This window comes from Pelmatolapia mariae, linkage group LG9 (genome assembly GCF_036321145.2).
Source record: "Pelmatolapia mariae isolate MD_Pm_ZW linkage group LG9, Pm_UMD_F_2, whole genome shotgun sequence".
Lineage (NCBI taxonomy): Eukaryota > Metazoa > Chordata > Actinopteri > Cichliformes > Cichlidae > Pelmatolapia > Pelmatolapia mariae.
Genome location: NC_086235.1, coordinates 38,307,775 through 38,328,770, shown reverse-complemented (window position 1 = coordinate 38,328,770; position 20,996 = coordinate 38,307,775). Strand labels below are relative to the sequence as shown.

At 44.4% G+C, this 20,996-nt stretch overlaps 1 protein-coding gene across 2 annotated transcripts; it reads left to right on the top strand.

Annotated features, from left to right (window-relative positions):
* The first annotated feature begins 635 nt into the window (after positions 1-635).
* Positions 636-19,839, top strand: abcd3a (ATP-binding cassette, sub-family D (ALD), member 3a). 2 transcript variants are annotated; one of them, XM_063484542.1, is made up of 23 exons: positions 636-790; positions 1,377-1,407; positions 1,511-1,609; positions 3,040-3,128; positions 4,563-4,632; positions 5,012-5,109; positions 5,560-5,683; positions 7,065-7,121; positions 7,907-8,049; positions 8,122-8,191; positions 8,407-8,476; positions 8,626-8,723; positions 14,052-14,143; positions 14,475-14,566; positions 14,645-14,717; positions 14,800-14,863; positions 15,078-15,155; positions 15,237-15,302; positions 15,690-15,779; positions 15,848-15,967; positions 16,484-16,588; positions 17,594-17,650; positions 18,297-19,839. In XM_063484542.1, exons 1-23 carry the CDS (start codon positions 684-686, stop codon positions 18,372-18,374), a joined length of 1,971 nt encoding a protein of 656 aa, XP_063340612.1. In that variant the 5' UTR covers positions 636-683; the 3' UTR covers positions 18,375-19,839. The 2 variants fall into 2 exon arrangements, with proteins under 2 accessions (XP_063340612.1, XP_063340613.1); XM_063484543.1 differs by lacking the exon at positions 4,563-4,632 and adding an exon at positions 3,417-3,486.
* The last annotated feature ends 1,157 nt before the right edge of the window (positions 19,840-20,996 follow it).

Sequence of the window (20,996 nt, the reverse complement as noted above, 5' to 3'; positions counted from 1 at the left end):
TTAGTAATACTCTATTAGAGTAGTAATACACTATTAGAGTAGTAATACACTATTAGAGTAGTAATACAGTAGTAAGTGCCAGGATGATTGTCATGTTTTATACATTAAGGAAACCAAACAACCTCTGGCTAAGCACATGGCTTAAGGCAGAAGAGCTACCTCATTATCACCATCATTGATTATTATGCCTAAAGCTGGGTTAGATCTTAAACTAATTGAGCTAATTTAAGTTATAATTTAACTTATATATATAAAAAAACTTTACAGGTACTTTAAAATGACTGAACCACAAAAAAAAAAAAACATATGCTATTATAAAGTAAGTGCAGCTTTTACTTAATATTACACTTCGTTCACATGCTTATTTTTTGCATAGATATTTAGATATGATGGATATTTGTTTTTTGTATGTACATTTATGTTTTCTATGTTTTCATTCATTGTTACTGATCTCTTTGGCAGTTCATCCATTCATATATGCATTTGTACTTGACGTGTCAAAGTAAAAATAGATAAATAATAATAATGATAATTTACTATTATTATTATTATCATTATTATTATTATTGCAGCCACAGGTAGGTGGCAGTAATGCATCTCTATAGTTGTTGTCAGCCGCCGATAAAGAAGAAGCCGAAGAAGAAGTCGACCGTGGAGAGCAGGCCGGTCGTTGTGTCCCAGTCATGGCGGGTTTCAGTAAATATCTGACAGCTAGGAACTCCTCCATAGCGGGCAGCATTTTGTTTGTGTTAGTCCTGCTGAAGCACAGGAAGCGGACCAAGTCAAACAGGTAAGCGGCTGCTGTGTCGCTCAGTAGCTGGTTGTCAGCGGTTTGCGGCGACAGTCGTGCTACTGAGGAGCGGCTAGCAGCTCATGCTGACAGGTGACTGCGACCTGCCGCTGCCGCGGTGCTCCGGAGTCTCCCTCAGGGTTTCTAAGCAGGCACGTTTTCTGTGTGCACTTTGGGGTCCTCTTGTTTCGGTCGGCATACATCCCAACACAAACAGAAATAACGTGTGTGTTCCTGACACCTATGACTGGGCTGACTGGGAAACGACTTAGTTGTCAAATCTGTGGCTTGGTGTCGTCTACTATATCTTTCTAAGTAATGTCGTACTGTCAGCCAAAGTTGTGTGTGTATAATTTAATAAGCTAGTGTGTGTAGTTATCTGTCAGCCACAACAACAGTAAAGCTGCTGGCAGGTGAAGTGAGTAATGTTAATTGTGGGAAAGCTTCTAACACTGCTCTGCGGCGGTGTACGCTGAGGTTGTAGTCCCGTGTGTGAATCCTGTAAACGGGCCTCATGCTACAGGATGGCAGGGAGGCCACAGCTAACAGCGTGTTTCTGATAATCGTCTCATGCCTTGTTTTTCAGAGGAAGCTCAGATCTGGTGCTGAACACACAGGTATGTTGAAACACCCTGACCTGAATGTCTAAAGTGTCCAAAGGCTACATAATTCTTAGTTTGGTGCAATGGCTTTAATGCTTGTCTGTACCTCTTCATGTAGAAGGATGGCAAGAAAGATCGGGCAGCTGTGGACAAAGTTTTCTTTCTCCGGATCCTCCGGATCCTCCGGGTCTTGGTGCCTCGCGTTTTCTGCATGGAGGTAAGATGTGAAGACAAGCGAGTAGACTTGAACCAAGCTGTTACACTGCCTGCACTCACTGCTCTCTTATTTATTCATACATGTGCTTTTGTTAGACTCCAGGCCAGTGGACAGTTCTTTCATCATGCCAGTGTAGACATGCTGTACATTTCTCCTGATCGCTGTTAAATGATTATCAGGAGGAAAAATGGCCCTTATATGGATGCTGCGTTTAAAGGCTTCATGCATGGTATACACACTGCATCCTTTATTCTAAAGAAATAGCAGAAGAGCCAGGACAGTGTTTGATGGTGTACAAGTTTAAAGCAAAACAAGCCTTGACTGCTTTGCTCTTTTACCTCATTAACGCACAAAATTATTAGTCTTAATCTTAATTATAACAAATTTCATTTAAACAGTGATAGTAATGATTAGTCAGTCAGTGAGCACATCCTGGTTCCTCCTTTCTAAGGACCAGAGACTGACGAGTCATTACCCCACCAGGGCTCAGTGCCCATCGTATCTGAGCTGAGATCACAGCTTCCAGTATGTAGTTGGTGACTTGGTGTTTTCACACCTGTAGTTCTTGTACTCTGGTCTGTATCAGTTGCTGCATGTGTAGCTGGTCCCCATCGTTTGGTTTGTTTTCACACAGAAAAGTCAAATCTGTCTGCAGTGGGAGCAGCAAAGGTTAGCTCAGGACTATAGGAGAACATGGAGAATCTCACAGCTCGCTTGCTAGCCCATACAGACCCTCGCATATCTATAGTACCTTGCCGGATCCCAGAATACAAAGCTTACATGGCTCCGGAAAGTTCCGGATCAGCAGGTTGCTTTGGTTCGTATCACAGTGAGGTTACTGTGTTCACATCTTCACATCATTTTAAGTGAAATAAACACAGCAGGTGTATAAATCTGATACTTGGACAGTAATGACCTGATAATAAGATGGTAGTGATACCAACATCTTTGCTTCCTTCTGGTCAGCATTAATGTTGAAGGCACATGTTGCCAGTCCTCCCATTTAAAAGTACTCGTGCCTGTGTTTCCCTCCCCGTGGTGTTCGATTGGCTGCTCTCTGACATTTTCATGGTTATTGGTATTACATTTGAAATTCTAGTTTTGTGACAGCCCTAATTACTGAGGTCCATTTGCCTTTCACCTATTTGACCAGTGATGACTGGGCCAACCATAAAACATCTGGTGATACTTGGAAAGTGTTTCCAAAGCGTTACTCTGATTGCGTGTGCAGCAGAGCCCTTTGACACACAAACAATAACTCCACAAGTCAAGGTCGCAGCCACATGGCTGCTCCTGGTCTCGTCTTATCTCATCAGTTCATTAGATACGAGCAGAGTCAAAGGTAGGATAATAAACATCTGTGATTGACTGCAGTCTTTTACACACTCCACTAACCAATCTGTGGGCGCTGTTTCCCCTCTCCTCCACAGGCTGGCTACCTTATGTTTATTGCTGCCATGTTGGTGGCCAGAACCTACTGTGACGTGTGGATGATCCAGAATGGGACCATGATCGAAAGGTCAGGCTTCAGTGTTTAAGATGTTTGTTTGTTTTTGTTACAAAAGTAAATCAGACGACACAACAAAGATGGAACGGTGATGGATCACTGGAGTGGTATATGTGGGGGGGTGGGGTATGGTCATAGTGTATATCAGCGATGTTGATGCCCTACCAGGCCGAGGCCGATGCACAGCACGTTCCCGGGTTTCTCTGCTGCTACTCACACAATGAAAGTCTGAAAATGTAACGCTGATTTTGCTTTGCTGTCTTTACAGGAATTGATGAACTTTGTTTTGATTCTTCACAGTGGTATTATAAGCAGAGACCGCTGTCTGTTCAACAGGCACTTTTTTTCCTACATGTCAGTCATACCAGGGGTAACTGTCAACACGTGCTTGTATTAGAAGTGGGGAAGCCATTAACATGGTAGCTTTAACATCTGCTTTGGAGTTGTTGTGCTTTGTGTGAGGTCTGCTTTCCTTTTGAGGTAAAACACTGACCTGTGGTCATCATGGTAATGTGTAACGTCTTGGCATAGAGTCACTGGAATGCTGTTCAGTGTGTGCTTGTTACTCCTGCTTTAGAAGCAGCCTGCGCCAGTCTGATGTCAGAGTAATGAGCAGCACAGCTGTCTCTGGATCAGCTGGCTCCACCTGCAGCTGATCAGACATGGCGTGTAGTATGAACTTGTTCTGCTTCAGATACTGTGTGCGCCGTTTCATGTATCACGTGACCCCAACACACGAGTGCTGCCAGTCACAGATTGTTTCTGATGAGAAACTGCTGGCTGAGAACATGTTTTTAGGAGCAGTGAAAGCCGTCGCACGCTGCATTGTTAAGAAGCGACTGAAGCTGAGGATTTTTCAAATGCAGACTTGTTCTGTGTACGCTCTGCAAATGTCAGAAAGCCCAGTGAGCTGGGCCTGATGCTTCTAAGCAAGCAAAGACCGAGACTGTGGTTTGATCCATTTCTTCATGGTGGAGACCGTCATGGTTTGATCCAGGAGTCGAAGCTGCTCCAGAGCATCGTCTAGCTGTTTGACTGAAGTATTATTGATTACAGATTTGATATTGCTGCAGAGTTTGAATTACGAGCACACGCACACACTGCACTTGGGTATGGGTTGCGATATTTTTTTATTTTTTTGTGCGATTAGGTGGATCTGACAAATATTTGTAATGTATGTAACAAATCCAGTTTAATGCCACTAGCCACTGTCCGTCAGACGTGGTACAATAAAGCCGGGGGTCGGGGGCCTCTGTAGTCCAGTGCACAGCAGCTAATAAGATGGAAATGCATAGGTTGAATAGTGTTCCAGTGTTGCTCCGTGTCAGGATCCCACCATCCTTCTGTTTGTGTCCTGTCACATCATAAATTGCACACAGCAAGCTTCAGTGTTTGTCTCTGACCTTGGCTTTGTTTGCTCATCTTTGTTCTTGTTGTGGTTTGCAGTGCAATTATTGGTCGTTCGACTAAAGATTTCAAGATCTGCTTGTTGAAGTTTATTGAATTCATGCCAATTGTAAGTGTGAACTCTGACGTCTGAGGTTTGTGACACTCCAACGTTGATTTAATGTCTGTAGTTCATGCTCCCACATCTTTGTTGGAATGACAAATAATTCCATTTAAAACCAAAAACACACACTAGCATGTTTCTGCTTGGCTAACAGTGTGAATGACTGCGTGTGTGCAGCTGTGTGACTGACTGCTTTTCAGGCACAGAAACTGGTGTAATTATCATACTGACATAAACTGAGCATTGACTCTTCCCAGGCTGATTGTCTTTAGTTTGCATGGCTTTCATGAAATCATGCTGTAGCTGTGGGTGGTCACCTCTAGCTTTGTTACTGCCACGCTGTTCTCCTGGGAGCTTCTTTTAATGTGTGACTGGCTGTTTCCAGATATCCTTGGTGAACAACTTCCTGAAGTTTGGTCTGAATGAGCTGAAGCTGAGGTTTCGTGAGAGGCTAACCCACCATCTCTACAACCAGTACCTGCAGTAAGTACACCAGTAATACTTCATCACGTGCAGAGGGTTTCACCTTCAGTGCATGTGAGACGCTGACAGCAGCATGGTTAGGCTGGTGTATGTCAAGTTAAACTACAACTTCAATGAAACGAGTGGCTTTGTTTGCTAAATCTGGGGAACAAATGTGAGACGGTGTCAGTCGGCTGTTGTGTTGAAGCCTCTCTGTGGTCACTGACACAACACCTGGAACATGTTGTTCAAATGCAGCTAGGGCCGTGTGGGTGCAGCGTTTTCTTTTTGTGCTACTTAGCTTGTCACTACTGAACTTTGACCCACATGTAACACTTCAGAGGAGAGCCAAAGCAAACAGTATCAACCTCTTTTCCATCACAGGGACTCTAACCCAACTCGTAGTGAATTAGATCTGTTGTGTGATTGGGACACGTGGTGATTGCTGCACTCTGTTTCCTGCTTCTTCAGAGGTTACACTTACTACAAAATGGGAAACTTGGACAACCGTGTAGCCAACGCAGACCAGCTGCTGACACAGGATGTGGAGAAATTCTGCAACAGTGTGGTGGATCTGTACTCCAACGTCAGCAAGGTACTCCCATACATGTTAATGATCAATCAGATCAGTCAGTGCACTGACACACAGCTGCACTCCCCCATCATGCAGGTGTAACTCTGCCAGAGTGGGATGTAAATACACTGTACGCATCAGAGTATGCTCACCCCGTGTGTGGATGGAGAACAAGGCGACACAGGAGAGTCAAATTGATGTCATGGATATATGTACTGAAAACCTCTGACTGCATAATTTAACAAGATCGTCACCTAGGTTTTTAAATCGATAGCAGAGGTGTGGTTACCAGGAGGCTGAGGGTGCAGCAGTGTTTAGTGGAGTGGTGGGTAGGGCTGGGCCACATCAGACCATTCACTGTAATCCCAGTATAATGTGCGGAGCTGGCTGAGTTTCTGTCCGGCAGATGGGCACCAAAGCACTTTTTTTTGTAGAACATGCAAGCGGCCGTCGTTATTACCGTCTTTTTCACATAAGAAGGCACACTTAAAATCGACAGTGCGCCTTATGTATGAATTCTGGTTGTGCTCACTGACCTCGAACCGATTTTCTGTGCTACACGGCGCTCATGTCAAAATGTTTCAGTACGACTTTGCTAAGCTACGAAGCCGCACCGCTCGATGGGTCGTTGGAGCGTTACGGCTGCCGTAGTCTGGAGCCTGGTGGAGCGATACGTACTGTGCTTCAACATAAGATTACAGTACTGTGTGTGTATATGGCTCCTGTTAAAAGACGTGTGTATGAAGTGGATTTTAAAGTCTATCAGCAGCGCAGTAGATCATGAGAACAGAGCAGCTGTGAGAGAATTCAACATTAATGAATCGATGGTACGAAGTGCAGGAAGCAAGAAGAATGAAAAAGTTTGACTTATCTGTTTGGTTTTCTTATAATCCCGTGCACCTCATGGTCCGAAAAATACATGTTTGACTTATTTATTTGGCACACTGCAGTTTCATGTTGCAAAGCGCCTCTTTTTAACCTGTGTGGATATTCTACATGGTTATGCTGAGGATATGTCGGCCAGTTTCCACTGAAATGCCTTTTAGTTAAACTGTCAGCGAGGAGTTTGCATTTGCACTGTTGCATTGTTGTACAGCTTTAATGCACATAAAAACAGCTGCTTGTTTAAGTGAAAAAAGTATTTTGTCTCGCGTCAGTTATGTCGTTATTGCAAATTTTCAAATATATCGTGATAAATATTTGTGGCCATAGTGCCCTGCCCTAGTGGTGGGGGCCGCCCTCTACCACGTGGGCGGGGCCTTTCTGTGCTGAACGTGCGTCTGTAACTACAGCTGTTCACCTTCTGTTTGGTGTCTCTGTTAAAATCCACAGCAGCTCTGGACTCGTGAGGCCTCCTGTGGTGTTTCCCTGTTTTTAACTCTTTCCTGTTTGTGTCCTGCAGCCTCTGTTAGATATTGGCCTGTACATCTTCAAACTGACAAGTGCCATCGGTGCCCAGGTAAGCAAGTTTCCAAGAAATGTCTTTTTATTTTGGGATGGAACAAGTACAATGATTCCTGTTGGTTCTCAGGAGATGTGTGTGATCAGCACTGTCAGCTGTAGGTTTGTCTGGGCTGGTTGTAGAAGGACTCCTGAGTCAGCAGAAATCACCTTCCTCCTCATCATGAAACTCTTCCTTTCTTTCTGCTTTCCCTCTGCTACAAATCACCCCACCCTGACATCTCCATCTCCTCCATCACCCTGTCCAACAAGAGGAGAAGCAGAGCTGATGCTTGAACCCATCTGTGTACATGTGTGCTGGACCAGCCTCACACAGCTTTCTACCACAGTATGACTCTGTTGTGCGTTACCACAGCTCCCATTGTGTGCTTCCACAAAGACACGCTTCAACTCTTTCTGACCTTCCCTTCTTTAGGCGTCTGTCAGTGTGCATGTTTCCTTAATATGTGCATTGGAGGACAGAGCCTGGGATGGCTGAAGGTCGATCGCTGTCTGGTCCAGCATAAACACCTAAAGTTCTCCTTCTGAATTCAAACAATCCTGAGGTTGTGCTACTGTGTTGTACCAGAAAAAGCGTGTCTAACCAGACTTCAGGTGGCCTCCAATAGTACTGAAGTATTTCTACTAAACCGAAGGACTGTTGAAGTCGTTTTTGACCAGGATATTTCCTTCAGTGAGGGTGTGGGTCCACCTCCTTACTACATCTGTTAAGTCTTCTCATTGTTGCCGCGGGCACATCTTAAGCTCAGGTGTACTGGTGTCTCTTTATTCATCACCACCTAGGGTCCAGCCACCATGATGGTCTACCTGCTGATCTCAGGGCTGTTCCTGACCAGATTAAGGAGGCCAGTAGGCAAGATGACCGTGACTGAGCAGCGTTACGAGGGAGAGTACCGCTATGTGAACTCTCGCCTCATCACCAACAGGTAAACCTGTCAGTGACTCGTCTGTTACTGTGTAGGCTTGGTGTGTTTGTTAATGATGTATTTTCTCATTAGTGAGGAGATCGCCTTCTACAATGGGAACAAGAGGGAAAAACAGACCATTCATAGCGTTTTCCAGAAACTGGTGAGTACCATTTTTAGGTGACCCTGGGTTTAGCCCAGGCTGAGGGACTGTGTTTGACCTCAGTAAGTACTCATGTAGACAAACTTAGAAGATGCAAACATTTTGTTTTTGAGGGATGAAACCAGTAAAGCAGGAAAAATGTCCAGTTCCTGGTAACTATGAGTGAATATGGGAGTGTAACCCAGACTGTATCAAAGGTGCGTGTCTTCTTCCAGGTGAACCACCTGCATGACTTCATCTTCTTCCGGTTCTCTATGGGCGTCGTGGACAGTATCATTGCTAAGTGTAAGTAGTAGTTGTTTTGCTGACGTGCTCCTCGTCCAATCCTCAACGAGCATCAGTAACAGCCTGTAACTGACAGAATGAAGCCATTTTCATCAAATTCAACCCAAGAACAAAGTGTCGTCCTGTGTGCACGTACTGTTCCTTTGCAGATCTGGCCACCGTGGTGGGATATCTGGTGGTTAGCCGGCCGTTCCTGAACCTGTCCCATCCACGGCACACACACAGCACACACTCGGAGCTGCTGGAGGTGAGCGGTGTGGAGAGCTGTACTGTAACTTAACACGTGTCTGAAAGAATACTTTATAAATCCATGCTGACATTTGTTAAAGCTGTGATGAATCTAGATTACAAATATATTCTATTAATGTAATAATGAACTGTAGCTTCTGTCAGCATCGCTAGAAGAACCTTGACTTTAATGTCCTCTAATACAGCGGTCCCCAACCCCCGGGGCCTCGGGCCGGTACCGGTCCGTGAGTCGTTTGGTACCGGGCCGCGAGAGTTGAGGCTCGGGTGTGAAATGTATGGTTTTTATCAGTTTTCAGCGTTATTTTGTTATCGTTTTTATCGTTAACTCGGTTTTCCTGGGTCTTTTCACGTGTGTTATGAATAAAACACTAGTACCGGTACTAGTTTTATTTTGTTGTATTTATCCGCGACACCTTAAAGGCCGGTCCGTGAAAATATTGTCGGGCATAAACCGGTCCGTGAGGCAAAAAAGGTTGGGGACCGCTGCTCTAATGGTCCTCTAGCAGCAGGAGGCACAGGTACAGTCTGAGGTGTAACCTGGCAGCATCACACGGAACGAACAGGTGTTACGTTGAGTTTGGGTCAGGTGGTCGTGGGAACCAGTCAGTGGTATCGGTTCCTTCGTTCTCCAGGAACTGCCTGCATCCATGAGGTCTGCCATAGTCGCGCACCACAAGTTCTGACAGCAGCAATCAGACGATGGGCGTCATCCTAATACCTCATGGCAGTCGAGGTCTGTGCGTACCTGATGGTCTCCTCCCACCATCACTCACCCACCAACAAGCGTTGTCATGCTGAGCCTAGCATCCTCCACAGCTTCTCCAGATCCTTCATGTCTGTCACGTATGCTCAGGGTGAACATGCCGTCACCTGTGAAAACCCCACGGTGCCAGTGGACCTGCCAGTTTTGGTATTCTGTGGCAAATGCCAGTCAGGCTCCACACAGCCCACTAGAAGATGCTGTGGCTTCCCAGTAGATGAATTCCTTGGAGTTGTTAGTGTGCTTGTCTATCGATCCCGCTCATCGGTTCCACTTGCACTTGTGCTGCAACTGATTTCAGTTCAAGTTGCCGAGGAGGAGAATAGTGCTGCAGTCTGCAGCGTGGATGTGAACATGACTTTCTTGCTTTTGTGCAACAAAGATAAGAGTGTGATGGTAAAGGGCAAACTGCATCCAGGACAGGCACAAATATACATGCTGCTGCTAACACAGCTTCAGCTCTTTACAAGCACCTGCACAGACAGCATGCTAATGCTAACACCAACCTAGCTGTTGGGCTGGGGTTGACATGCACCTGGCTAACTGAGCGACTGCAGACGTGAGCCAAGCAGCCAGGCCCTGAACTTCCACAGGTAACAAACTGATGAGCAGTCGGGCTGCAGCCTGTTTCTGCTCGTGTGTCCTGATGGAGGTTTGTTGGTGTGTGGCATAGAGATGGACCGATCCGATATTACGTATCGGTATCGGTCCCATACTGACCTAAGTTACTGGATCGGATATCGGAGAGAAATAAAAAATGTAATCCGATCCAAAGTATCACAAAATCACCTCACAAAACGCGCTGCTTGTCGTAACCCAGCTCAGCGCATCAGAGCAGTATGTGTCACGTGATGGAGCGGCTGTTGTCTCCGAGACATGTCGGTGGTCTGGTGGAGCATTTGGAGCCTCGCTACCTGCTTCCAAACCGCTGCATTTCACCTCAGAGAAAACGATCCCAGAGAAGTAAAGTGTGTAAGTGCATCTCTGAATGTTTGCATAGTATTTCCACGTTAAGCTCAACAACTGATATATGGAGCCACAGCTGGACTGGCCATCGGTGTTCCATATTGAGGCGAAAAGGAAACGATTTGTCCCAGACTTCAGCTAGAATGGAAAAAAGGCACAAAGCTGGAGTTATTCTGTCTTTGCTGCACAGCTGCCTCTTCTCTCATTCTCTCCCTCTCTCTCCTGTTGCTACTTCAATCATGAAACTGATCAATGATCAGCTGATCGGCTTTTCTGTTGCAAGTCCCGTCTTAGTTGTTTGTTTATCGCTCACTTTGCGCCAGAAAGAGGAGACAGAGGATAAACAACAGCAGCACGTTTAAGCTTGATCAGCTGTTGTTAGAATTTATTTAATATTAATTTCTAGTATCAGCTGATGTTTGCTGGAGCCACAGCTGTAAAAGCTGCTGGTCATGATGTCGGTTTGGATATGTGGTGAGAGGGAAACATGAAGATGAAACCAGGAGATGTCCTTACTGAATCATCAGAGCTGAACAGGTGATGGAGAAACAGGTTTACCTTTTAGGTGACATGAATGAGTTGAAGTTATGAACTGTTTCTGAGAGACAAATAACACCAGGATCCTTTTTTATGTAGCTAACAGCTGGTAACTGTGCAGGGGCGGCTCTAGCAAAGTGTTGCCAGGGGGGCAGGTAGGGCATTAACAGGGAGAGGGGGGCACAAAGAAATACTTTTCTTTCTTATTCTCATTTAAAATGACTAACTTTTGATAAATAATTATCTGAATCTTACACCCAAAGTGGTCATCTAATTAAATGTATAGAAGTCCATTACTGTATATAGAGATCGACAGACCACGTGACTTTCGCGCATTGCATTGTGGGTACAAGTGGCAACAAAATCAAAACACTGCATCAAGCGCCAGCATTTCCAGCACCGGTAATCATTAATTCTGCAGTTTTAATCCCTACTTGCATTTTATTTGCCCCAAAAACAGTTATGTACAAAACGACGGAGAACACGGCAGGTCCGTACAAAGACAGACGTGACGAAAAGGCAAAAAAAAAAAAAGTAGGAGGAAAAAATCAAAGGAGTGAAAGGGTCAGACCCACATGAGCATACAGAGTGGACTAAAGACGTTAGCGTGCTGCCCAGCTTTCATCACGCTCATATTCATAATTATATGGTCCTAAGTGTGAGTGCATACACTCACAAAATGTTTAGTAACTTCAGATCCCTGCAACAGGCCCAGGTCCAGTTTACTTTGGTGATTTGGACTATTCCATTTCACAGCTGTTGTTACATTTTTTTCCTTTGCGTTGGCCTGTACACGAGATAATCTGTTTGTTGTTTCAGGTTGTAGTATTACACAACATTTTCAGATCTAGTAGAAATAAAATAAGTGTTTCGTAATTCATTCAATTATTGTCTTTATTTATAACTGCCATTATTGTTTCATTCTATTATAGAATCTTACAAGAAAGAGGCAAAATTGTAAAAATCCATCATGCTTTATTAGCTGCTTCGGTGAAAAACAAATCAACAATGCAAAAGAAAAAACACATCAAAACAACACACTGGAAAACATTTATTCATCACTTGATTGCTTCAATACAACACTTGGGCACATATATGTGGGACTGTTCGTGGCTGTTTTGATATCGCTCTCTCTCTTAACCGATCAAATCTGGCTGTGGTAGCAGCTTTAAACTCGGTCTGACCCAGGCTGATAGAGGCTGCCCAGTCTGGATCACATTCCAGCATTTTGTAGGCTGGTTTTCCTACAAAACACAACAAACATTAGCCCGCAAAGCCACAGCGAACAAAGCATAGCACAACGAATTCAATTCAAATCAATATAAGACTTATTTGTAACCTACATCAACAATGATGTTATGATAAATTACGTAATAACTACAACAGAAGACTGATCTTTGTGGAAATGCTTGGAGCAGACTAACATGTGAGCTGGAGTGTTCTGGAACGTTATATTTGGTCTTCAAATGGCTGCAATCCAGGCCATCCGTCGGCTCTTTGTTACTTCGGAAACATGGTTTGAACAATTTTTCTTCCACGACAGAATCCGATAAAAACCGATCTCTTTACCCGTCGGCTTCCCGTGGCCGTCATGCGACCGGCTATTGCAGTTAATAATAAAACAGCTTCTTGCCCTTATTTGTGTTTCTTTTTATCACTGTGTGATTGTTTTCATGTGAAAGCCTGCGTGCGCTAGTACCGCTTGCCACTCGTACCTACAATCCTTTGCGGTTTTGACGTCACATTTTCAATCTCTATAGGAACTAAGTCTAATATACCCCAGTAAGCTATAGTACTTTTTCCTTTGGGACGGTACCATCTGTGCAGTCTGCAATTCTGTTGAAGAAAGATGTTGAATCTATATAAATATTGTAGAAAAATAATAGATTTCTGTGCTTTTGTTTTACACGTGCATTAAATTAAAGTTATGTTGATTAAGCATTGTGAGGTGGAGGGTGGGGGGTGGTTCCCTAATATTTTTGCTATGAGTTGGCAACTCTGTTAGTTAGGTTGTTTAATATTTCTGCTAAGTACTCTTTAAATACCAGAATAGGGAGGATGGAGTAGGTTTAAGTTTAATCAGTTTTGCTGAAGTATGAAATATTTTGGGTGCAGTGTATTTTTTGCATACAGGTGTAACAGAATCGCTTTAGTGTTTTGTTTTTAAAAACTTGAGTATGAACTTGTACAAAATGCAGCAACATATTTATAAAAAACAGTTTTATTGATTAAAAAATACACTATATCAGATTAATTTTGGTATCAGCAGTTATCCAAATTTGTGGTATCAGTATGGGACATAAAGTGGTATGGTGCCGTCTCTAGTGTGGCACTGCAGACCTGTGGGCTTCTATTCAATGGTAACTATGAAAGGATGCGTTTCAGGTCATTATGCCATATGTAACAAACAGGAAAGTAAAGTTTAAAGGAAACACTTCTGTGCAACATGTGTGATGCATTACACTTTAGAGCACCAACTCTAACACTGATCGCAGCAAAGAGGGGAACTGCAGCATGCAGTTATATTGCACACTATGCTGCGACGCTGTTGACTCTCAGAGCGGAGCCAGTGAGAGAGGCTTTAAATAAGTGATATGGATCATGGAATGGGAATTCCCACTGGTGTGTCCAGCCTCCTGTGGCAACAGTGTGGAGTATCTGGAGGATGAAGTGTTGCCTTTAAATGGCTCCATGCTTCAGTCTATCTGCTGCTGCCAGGCTCCGCCTCCGACTGTCCGGGAGCTCCGTGACAACTGATTCCAGATCTGTGAAAGGGTCCATGATTGATTCCAAGCATTGATTTTTCAGGGTGTCTTTGAACTCGGCCCTCTGTTGGCTGATCATTTTCATGTCTATCCAACAATGTGGCGTCCCTTCAGTCCTCATGTTAGACGTCCAGCATAATTAGTTTTCACAGATAGATTTAATGCTGTTTTTAAAGTGTATGTTTATGCTGCAGTCGGGACGTACAGCAGGAAAACAGCTGTAACAATGATGAACTGACAAACACTGTAATGCTGTAGTGATGTTGGGCTTTGAGGTTTGACTGATTGGTGTTCGCAGGACTACTACCAGAGCGGCAGGATGCTGCTGAGAATGTCCCAGGCCCTGGGCAGGATTGTTCTGGCTGGCCGGGAGATGAGCCGGCTCTCAGGGTGAGTGTTGCAGAAGGAGAGCTTAGATTTGACTGCTCATCTTTAAATGGATAATAATGAGAATGTCCTACATTTGTCTTCTTTCCAGTCTGTTCTTAGTTTCTAGTTCTGACCGGACACTTTCTTTACTAATGAAAATAAGCTAAACTCTGGCAGGCCACTGATTTCAGGGCCTGGCTGTAGCTGCTTGTTACTGGTGGCCCAACAGCCTGCTGTCAGCATTGGCATGATGAGCTCGGGCTGTCTGGGTTGTGTGTTGTGTTTCCGGTTGTAGAACAAACACAGCTAGTGTGCTGTTCACTGAGGATGTGTTGAATTGTGCCCCCGACAGGTTCACGGCTCGTATCGTTGAACTGATGAAGGTGCTCAAGGACCTTAATGCTGGCAAATACGAGCGCACCATGGTGTCCCAGCAGGAGAAGGGTACGCATGACTCCTGATCGTACTATGAAGTGGATTTCCGACAGCTGCCGTCATCATTTGTTTTTCCGCTGTGTTTAGAAGCAGATGCTGCAGAGAAACTGGTTCTGGTCCCGGGCAGTGGTCAGATTATTAACAAAGACAATCTAATCAAGTATGTGCTGGATGTGTTTGTGTGGTTTCACTTTGTGCTTTAGTACGATATCGAGTGTGATGTGTTTTCCTCTCCTTTGCAGATTTGAGAATACTCCCCTAGCAACACCCAATGGAGACATCCTGATCAGAAATCTTACGTTTGAAGTAAAGTGTACTTTGCATTACCTCATCTCCATCGAGTGTTTTAGGATCAAGTACTTATTTCACTCAGTGGTGTGCAGACACAGTTCAAACTTTTCATGGCTGCATGTATGTGTGATACTGTAACATGAGATCAGCCGGGGCTCAGATAGCTTTGTCGCCTGTGTTTTGATGTTCAATGGGACTTTGTGTAGACGCTGTTCTCTCTTTTCTGAAGGTGAAGTCTGGCACTAATGTTCTTGTGTGTGGACCCAACGGCTGTGGGAAGAGCTCCCTGTTCAGGGTGCTGGGAGAGGTAGGGCTGCACCATCAGTAATCCGTTTCATCTAAAGCTGATTTTACTTTTCTAATGTGGATTTGTTTGTTTGTGTTTTAGCTGTGGCCTCTGTTTGGTGGGCATCTGACAAAACCAGAGAGGGGGAAGCTTTTCTACGTCCCACAGGTGAGAGTCTTCAGGAGGTGATGTGTGAGCTTTGCTCTGGGTTAGGCTAACTCTAACTCTGATTCAGTTTGAGGAAGATGGTCTCTAAGAATGAGACGGGATAAAACACAACACTGTCACAGAGTTTATAGACTACTCCAGAGTCTCACTGGCTTCCTGCACTTTTCACACTGTTCACCAGGAGCATGTTAGTTTGTTAAAGCCTCCTGTGTGTAAACACAGGTCTGAGCGATTCTTCAGTAGATGCTCATTTCGTGCCCAAATACTGCTTTGGAATATAGGTCTCTGCTGAGATGTTACCCACGACACATGTTTAAGGGTCAGCTTGGAAAACACAAGCACAGCATTAATGCATCCCTTCACAAGTCCTCCTCTGTTTCTGTCCAGAGACCCTACATGACTCTGGGTTCTCTGAGGGACCAAGTCATTTACCCCGACACCCATGAAGAACAAAAAAGGAAAGGCATCTCTGATCAGGTACGGCACTGCAGACTTCCTCCACACTGCCACTGTGTATGTGTGTGTGACTCTACATTTGTGTACAGGTGCTGAAGGAATACCTGGATAATGTTCAGCTGGGTCACATCCTGGACCGGGAGGGCAGCTGGGATACTGTCCAGGACTGGATGGATGTTCTCAGTGGAGGGGAAAAACAGAGGATGGCTGTAAGGACTCACTCGTACCTCTCCACATGCTGAAAAGCACACACCGGGGGGGGGGGCAGTATGCTGGCAGTGAGGGAATGGCTCATCTATTGTGGGTCCATCAGACAGACACACTGCCTCCATGTCTTAAAGTGATCATGTCCGAAGCATGTGTTTAAAAATGAACTGTACGCTGCAGCCAGTGTGGTTCTCCCATTCACTGTCGCCTCTACTGTCGCCTCTACTGTCGCTCCTTTGTTTTTCTGGCCCAACCAGTCATGGTTTGGCAGATGCATGAAGTTTGGGCTTTCACCCTCTGCAGGGTCGGGGTCTGCGGGTCGGGTCTGCAGTGGATGAAAGCCCTTCTCTGCTTGCTAACAGACACATTTGAAGGAGCGCTTTATTCTCACACCTAAACCTGCAGTGTGATGCAGGAGTTGCCCTGTGGCTGTGGATTTGAGTATCATTTTCAGTCAAATGGTCAACTTTTGGAACAGCAGTGACTGACTTACCTAACACATCTATTTCTTCATGTAGATGGCCAGACTGTTCTACCACAAGCCCCAGTTTGCGATCCTGGATGAGTGCACCAGTGCAGTGAGTGTGGATGTTGAGGATTACATCTACACCCATTGCAGGACGGTATGTCTTTGCATATACATAAATATAGCACATGAGCACATTTGTTGGGGGCCTCTGGGTTTTCAGGTCTAGAAAACTTTGTGCTGAACTGGGGCCAGTTAGAGAGTGACTAATTATGTGAACCTGCTCACTGGCACGACTCCTCCCGTCCAGTTAAATCTGTCGCTCATTTCTTCATTCAGTCATATCAAAGTGCATCTTGGAATTCATTGGTTTCTAGAAGTTTCCCTGTTTACAGAAACTGAACAGTTAAATATTAGTTTGACTTCTCAGTGATGTCAGGGACCGACCTTGATCTGAATTCATTGCTTTCAGAATAACATCTGTGCAACGCCCTCCTTTAACTGTTGTCAGTCTAAAATGAAGCTGTCAAGTCACTGAATCCAGATCAGCCTCCTCAGACGGCTCAGCCAGTCCTGAGCATGCAGCTTCACCTCAGCTCTTAACTTTTAATTAACAAGCACAACACAGGTTGCCAGGACAACTCCACCTAATATATTTCTCTTCATTTCCCAAAGAATCAGCTGTCAGGGGGGTCGCTACATAAAATCAAACCATCCAACATTCACAATGGTACGTTCCTCTGAAAGGTCCAGGGATGAGGGAAAGTAACAGAAGCACACAGGGAGGCAAAATGGTTTTATTAATGTTTCTACTACTAACTAAACTCAAAGACACACAGAAGCTGCCTTTAAAGAAAGAGAGCAACAAAACTCAGGTGTTGGTCAAAAAGCTGGAAAGTCAGAAGGGTTAGTTAGTTAATCAACCACCACACAGCTCACTGGCTGCAACCCAACAAGGCTCTCTGGCACTAGAGCTCACCTTTCTCTGGCCTTAAGTACCTTTAAATGCTGATGGGGGTCAGCTGTATGAAAAGGTCCATTTGAAAGGAGGCCCTGCTGGGACCATGATACACTATGAGCTTTTGCAGCAGGGTTGGAGATGATGTGGCGAAATCTCACCATGGTATTCTTTAAAAGGGGGGTTTGTTTTTTGTCTCAACAGGTGGGCATCACCTTGTTCACTGTGTCTCATAGGAAATCCCTGTGGAAACATCATGAGGTAGGACTGGATGTTCTTATGTTTCAAAGTGCTGTCATTGTTTCAGCGCTCGGCTTCATTGGTTGAGGCTGAGCAGACCACTCATAGTGTTTGTGGGACCAGTGAGTCTGTGCACAGTTCAGTCTGACACGTCTGTGATGCTCAGTGATTAAGGCTTCCAACAAACTGTATTCAGGGTGGTTTGTTGTTTCACCCCTCATCTACTCACTATGATTAAAAGTCATTAAGATGTTCAGTGTTGATAAACACTGGCACCAGATGATGTGCCACACACTGTGTAATGTTGGCCGCTGAGTCTGTTGATCTTGTTGGTCGCGATCATGAAGGGAGGAATCCTATTGGTTGAAGCTGTGCTCGGGTCCTTTCTTATGCTAGCGTCAGTGAAACGGTCAGTGCTACGGCGTGCTGGTGCTTTTATGACTGTAGCCACCTGTAACCTGTGAATGGTGACGGACATCCCAGTTCTTCTTCATGTGTGTACAGAAACATGTTGCTTACTGTTACCTAGAACTAACCATCTGACACTTGGTTACATTTGTAACTGATCTTTGCTGTTGTAAACGACATCTCTTTGTACTGGTAAATGTTACTGTTTTAACCCACTGGTCTCTTCTCTCCTTCCCACACTCACTCTGTGTTCCTGTAGTATTATCTGCACATGGATGGAAGAGGAAACTACGAGTTCAAGCCCATCACAGAAGAAACAGTGGAGTTTGGTTCATAACTACCAGCTGCTGACACCGGCACAAATTTCCTGTTGATTTAGAAACCCGTCCTGTTTTCTTTCTGTTTAGTGTTTCTGTTTGGTGGGTGGGTTGCACTCGTGGCAGCAGTTCAAACTACTCACCGTTAAATCCTTATCACTGTTGTCCTGTCGAAACAATAATTTGTTCACTGCCAAACGTCGGTTTCCGGCCTTTAGGCTGTTTCACACTAAGAGGTAGACGCATGCTACTGTGTTATCACTGCAGTCATGGATCATAACAGTACCAGGTTTCCTTGTAATGAGGAGCAGGATGCTGTTCTTCATGTGAGTGTGATGCTCCTTACATGTGTCTGTCTGGGAGCTTCTGACTGAAGATGAGAGTTGAGTTGACCTTTGGACGGTCCTTCACTCGTAATTAATGTTTTAATGAGCTAATGTATGGAAACATTTGTGAGGAGGCGGATCCTGTGGCGTCACAAACCCCACAGACTTCACACAGGACATCTCGTCTTGTTGCAACCACTCACATTTCTCACTCTGGATTTCCCTCGCTCTCCGGTAACCTTTAGCTAAACTTGGTTTAGGTTCAGATTCACAATGACGGCTTATTTGTTTTTGTTTTTTGTTTGTTTTTAAATTGTGGTACCAGGGTGACATCTTGCACTCCACCTACAGGTGACGACACCAGCAAGCATTTCAACTTTCACATGTAGCTGTGGGTCATAACGAATACCTGTGGGGGAGTTTGTGGGGAGGGACCCCTTCTCTGATGGCATAAATGTGCTTGCTTGCTGCTTCTGTCATTACTGGCTGTTTCCCCTCCTCTCTCCAAGCCGAAGGATAAAGGCCGTCTAAATGTGCCATGAAGTTAAAGCAAGTTTGCTCAATGACTTTTTCTGTGGCTGTGGGACAGAGTTATCGAGGCCTGTGGTTGTTTCATGTTAAACACATTATAAGTGCTGTCACAGACAGCAGCCTGTAGTTTTCCAGAACTTTGCTCTTGTTTATAAAGCTGGTCTAAATGAATATCTGGACTCTGTGATCGGACAAACAAACAATGGAGAGAGAGGGAGAAGCAAAATGCAGCTCGTTAAGTTCAGTGCAGCGTTTTTATTTATGAAAAACTGTAATGTTGGTAACAGTACGAGCTGTGGTTCTGGAGCTCAAAGAGTCATTTGAACCTGGTGGTTGTCAAGCTGCACTTTCTCTTGTTTTTAATCAGTAATGATAAAACTGGTCCACACTCGAACAGCAAATAATGACTTTGAGCATTTCCCTTCTCCAAGTGTCATTACTAATTTTCATGAATGAAATGTAGATTCTGTGGGTGGTGGGACTGAAGCCTGTGTTTGTTTTGGGGGGTTTGTACCTTATACTAATGTTTTAAAAATGTAAAGGGGAGCCTTAACTGCGTTGGTATTTTCTATAATTAATGTTATCTCACTTCAGATTAATGAAATAAAGAGTTTTAGAAACTATTTTTGTGTCTGTACATCCACAGAGAGATGGAGGTCTGTTTGTAACGAACAGCTCAATGTTTCCAGTTATTCGTTTAACGAATAGCTTGTAATGGTACAAAGGTAAGTGTTGAACTGCCACAGGTTAAAAATAATTTCAGAATTATACAAAAAGACTTTTGTGGGGAACACAACACGGGTAAGAAAAGCTGCTCTGCAGTGATGGAGGTTGATGTTGGAAGCGATCCTCTTGCCAGCCCTCCTGGCTCTCCACTCTCACTGCAGCTCACATTTAATCTGCGAGCCTCAACCTGTCATCACCGTTGTGAACAAGAGGAGATTCAGAGCTGATCTCTGATGTGATCCATCTGCCTCATCTATGACACGCCTCCCCACCGTCTCGCTGTGCTTACATGTGTGCTGGTCCAGCTTCCTTTCATTGCTCCTGCTCATGAATCCATACTGCTGCTTGCTCATCACGACCTCTCTCTTCATCCTAGTTTCAGACGCTGTTTCCATATCATCACACTGTAATTACTACAGCCTTGCACATCAACCTTGTTCCAAATCTCTACCTGAGCTCAGTTGAACATGGAAAAATGTGATGCAATAAATGGGGTGAATGAGGACTCTAGTGTAAAGTGCTGAGAGTAGACAGGCGGTGCATGAGAGCCAGTCCATTTACCAAAATATCTGAAAATATCTGAACCTTCATACGTTTATTACTTCTATCTGTAATCACTGTCAACAGGAAGTCCTAAAAACTCCCTGAAAGCTTTCAGTTGATCCAAAATGTTACAGTGAGAGCTGACAGGGGGCAGAGGGAGCAGACTTCCTCTGTACTGGCTTCCTTTGAAATTCTCCCAGTTTGGATTCAGGACACCCTCTCTATTTTTAAGAAACTTAAAAACATTGCTTTTCATAAAATTACCACAAAAGAACTAAATTTGTGTTGGTTGATTTTATTTCTGTTGTAACAATGTTTCTCTTATTTGCCCATAAATAGTAACACAATTATAAGGACAATGCATCCTTGAGTTGTGCAGCATCCATGAAACACCAAATTTTTTTCTAACAGTGTCACATATTCTGTTATTGATACGCTGGTGTTGTTTATCAGAGGGGATGACTGAAGTGTGAAGAAACTATTTGGCACTATATATTCACTCCGCCCTACTGGAAC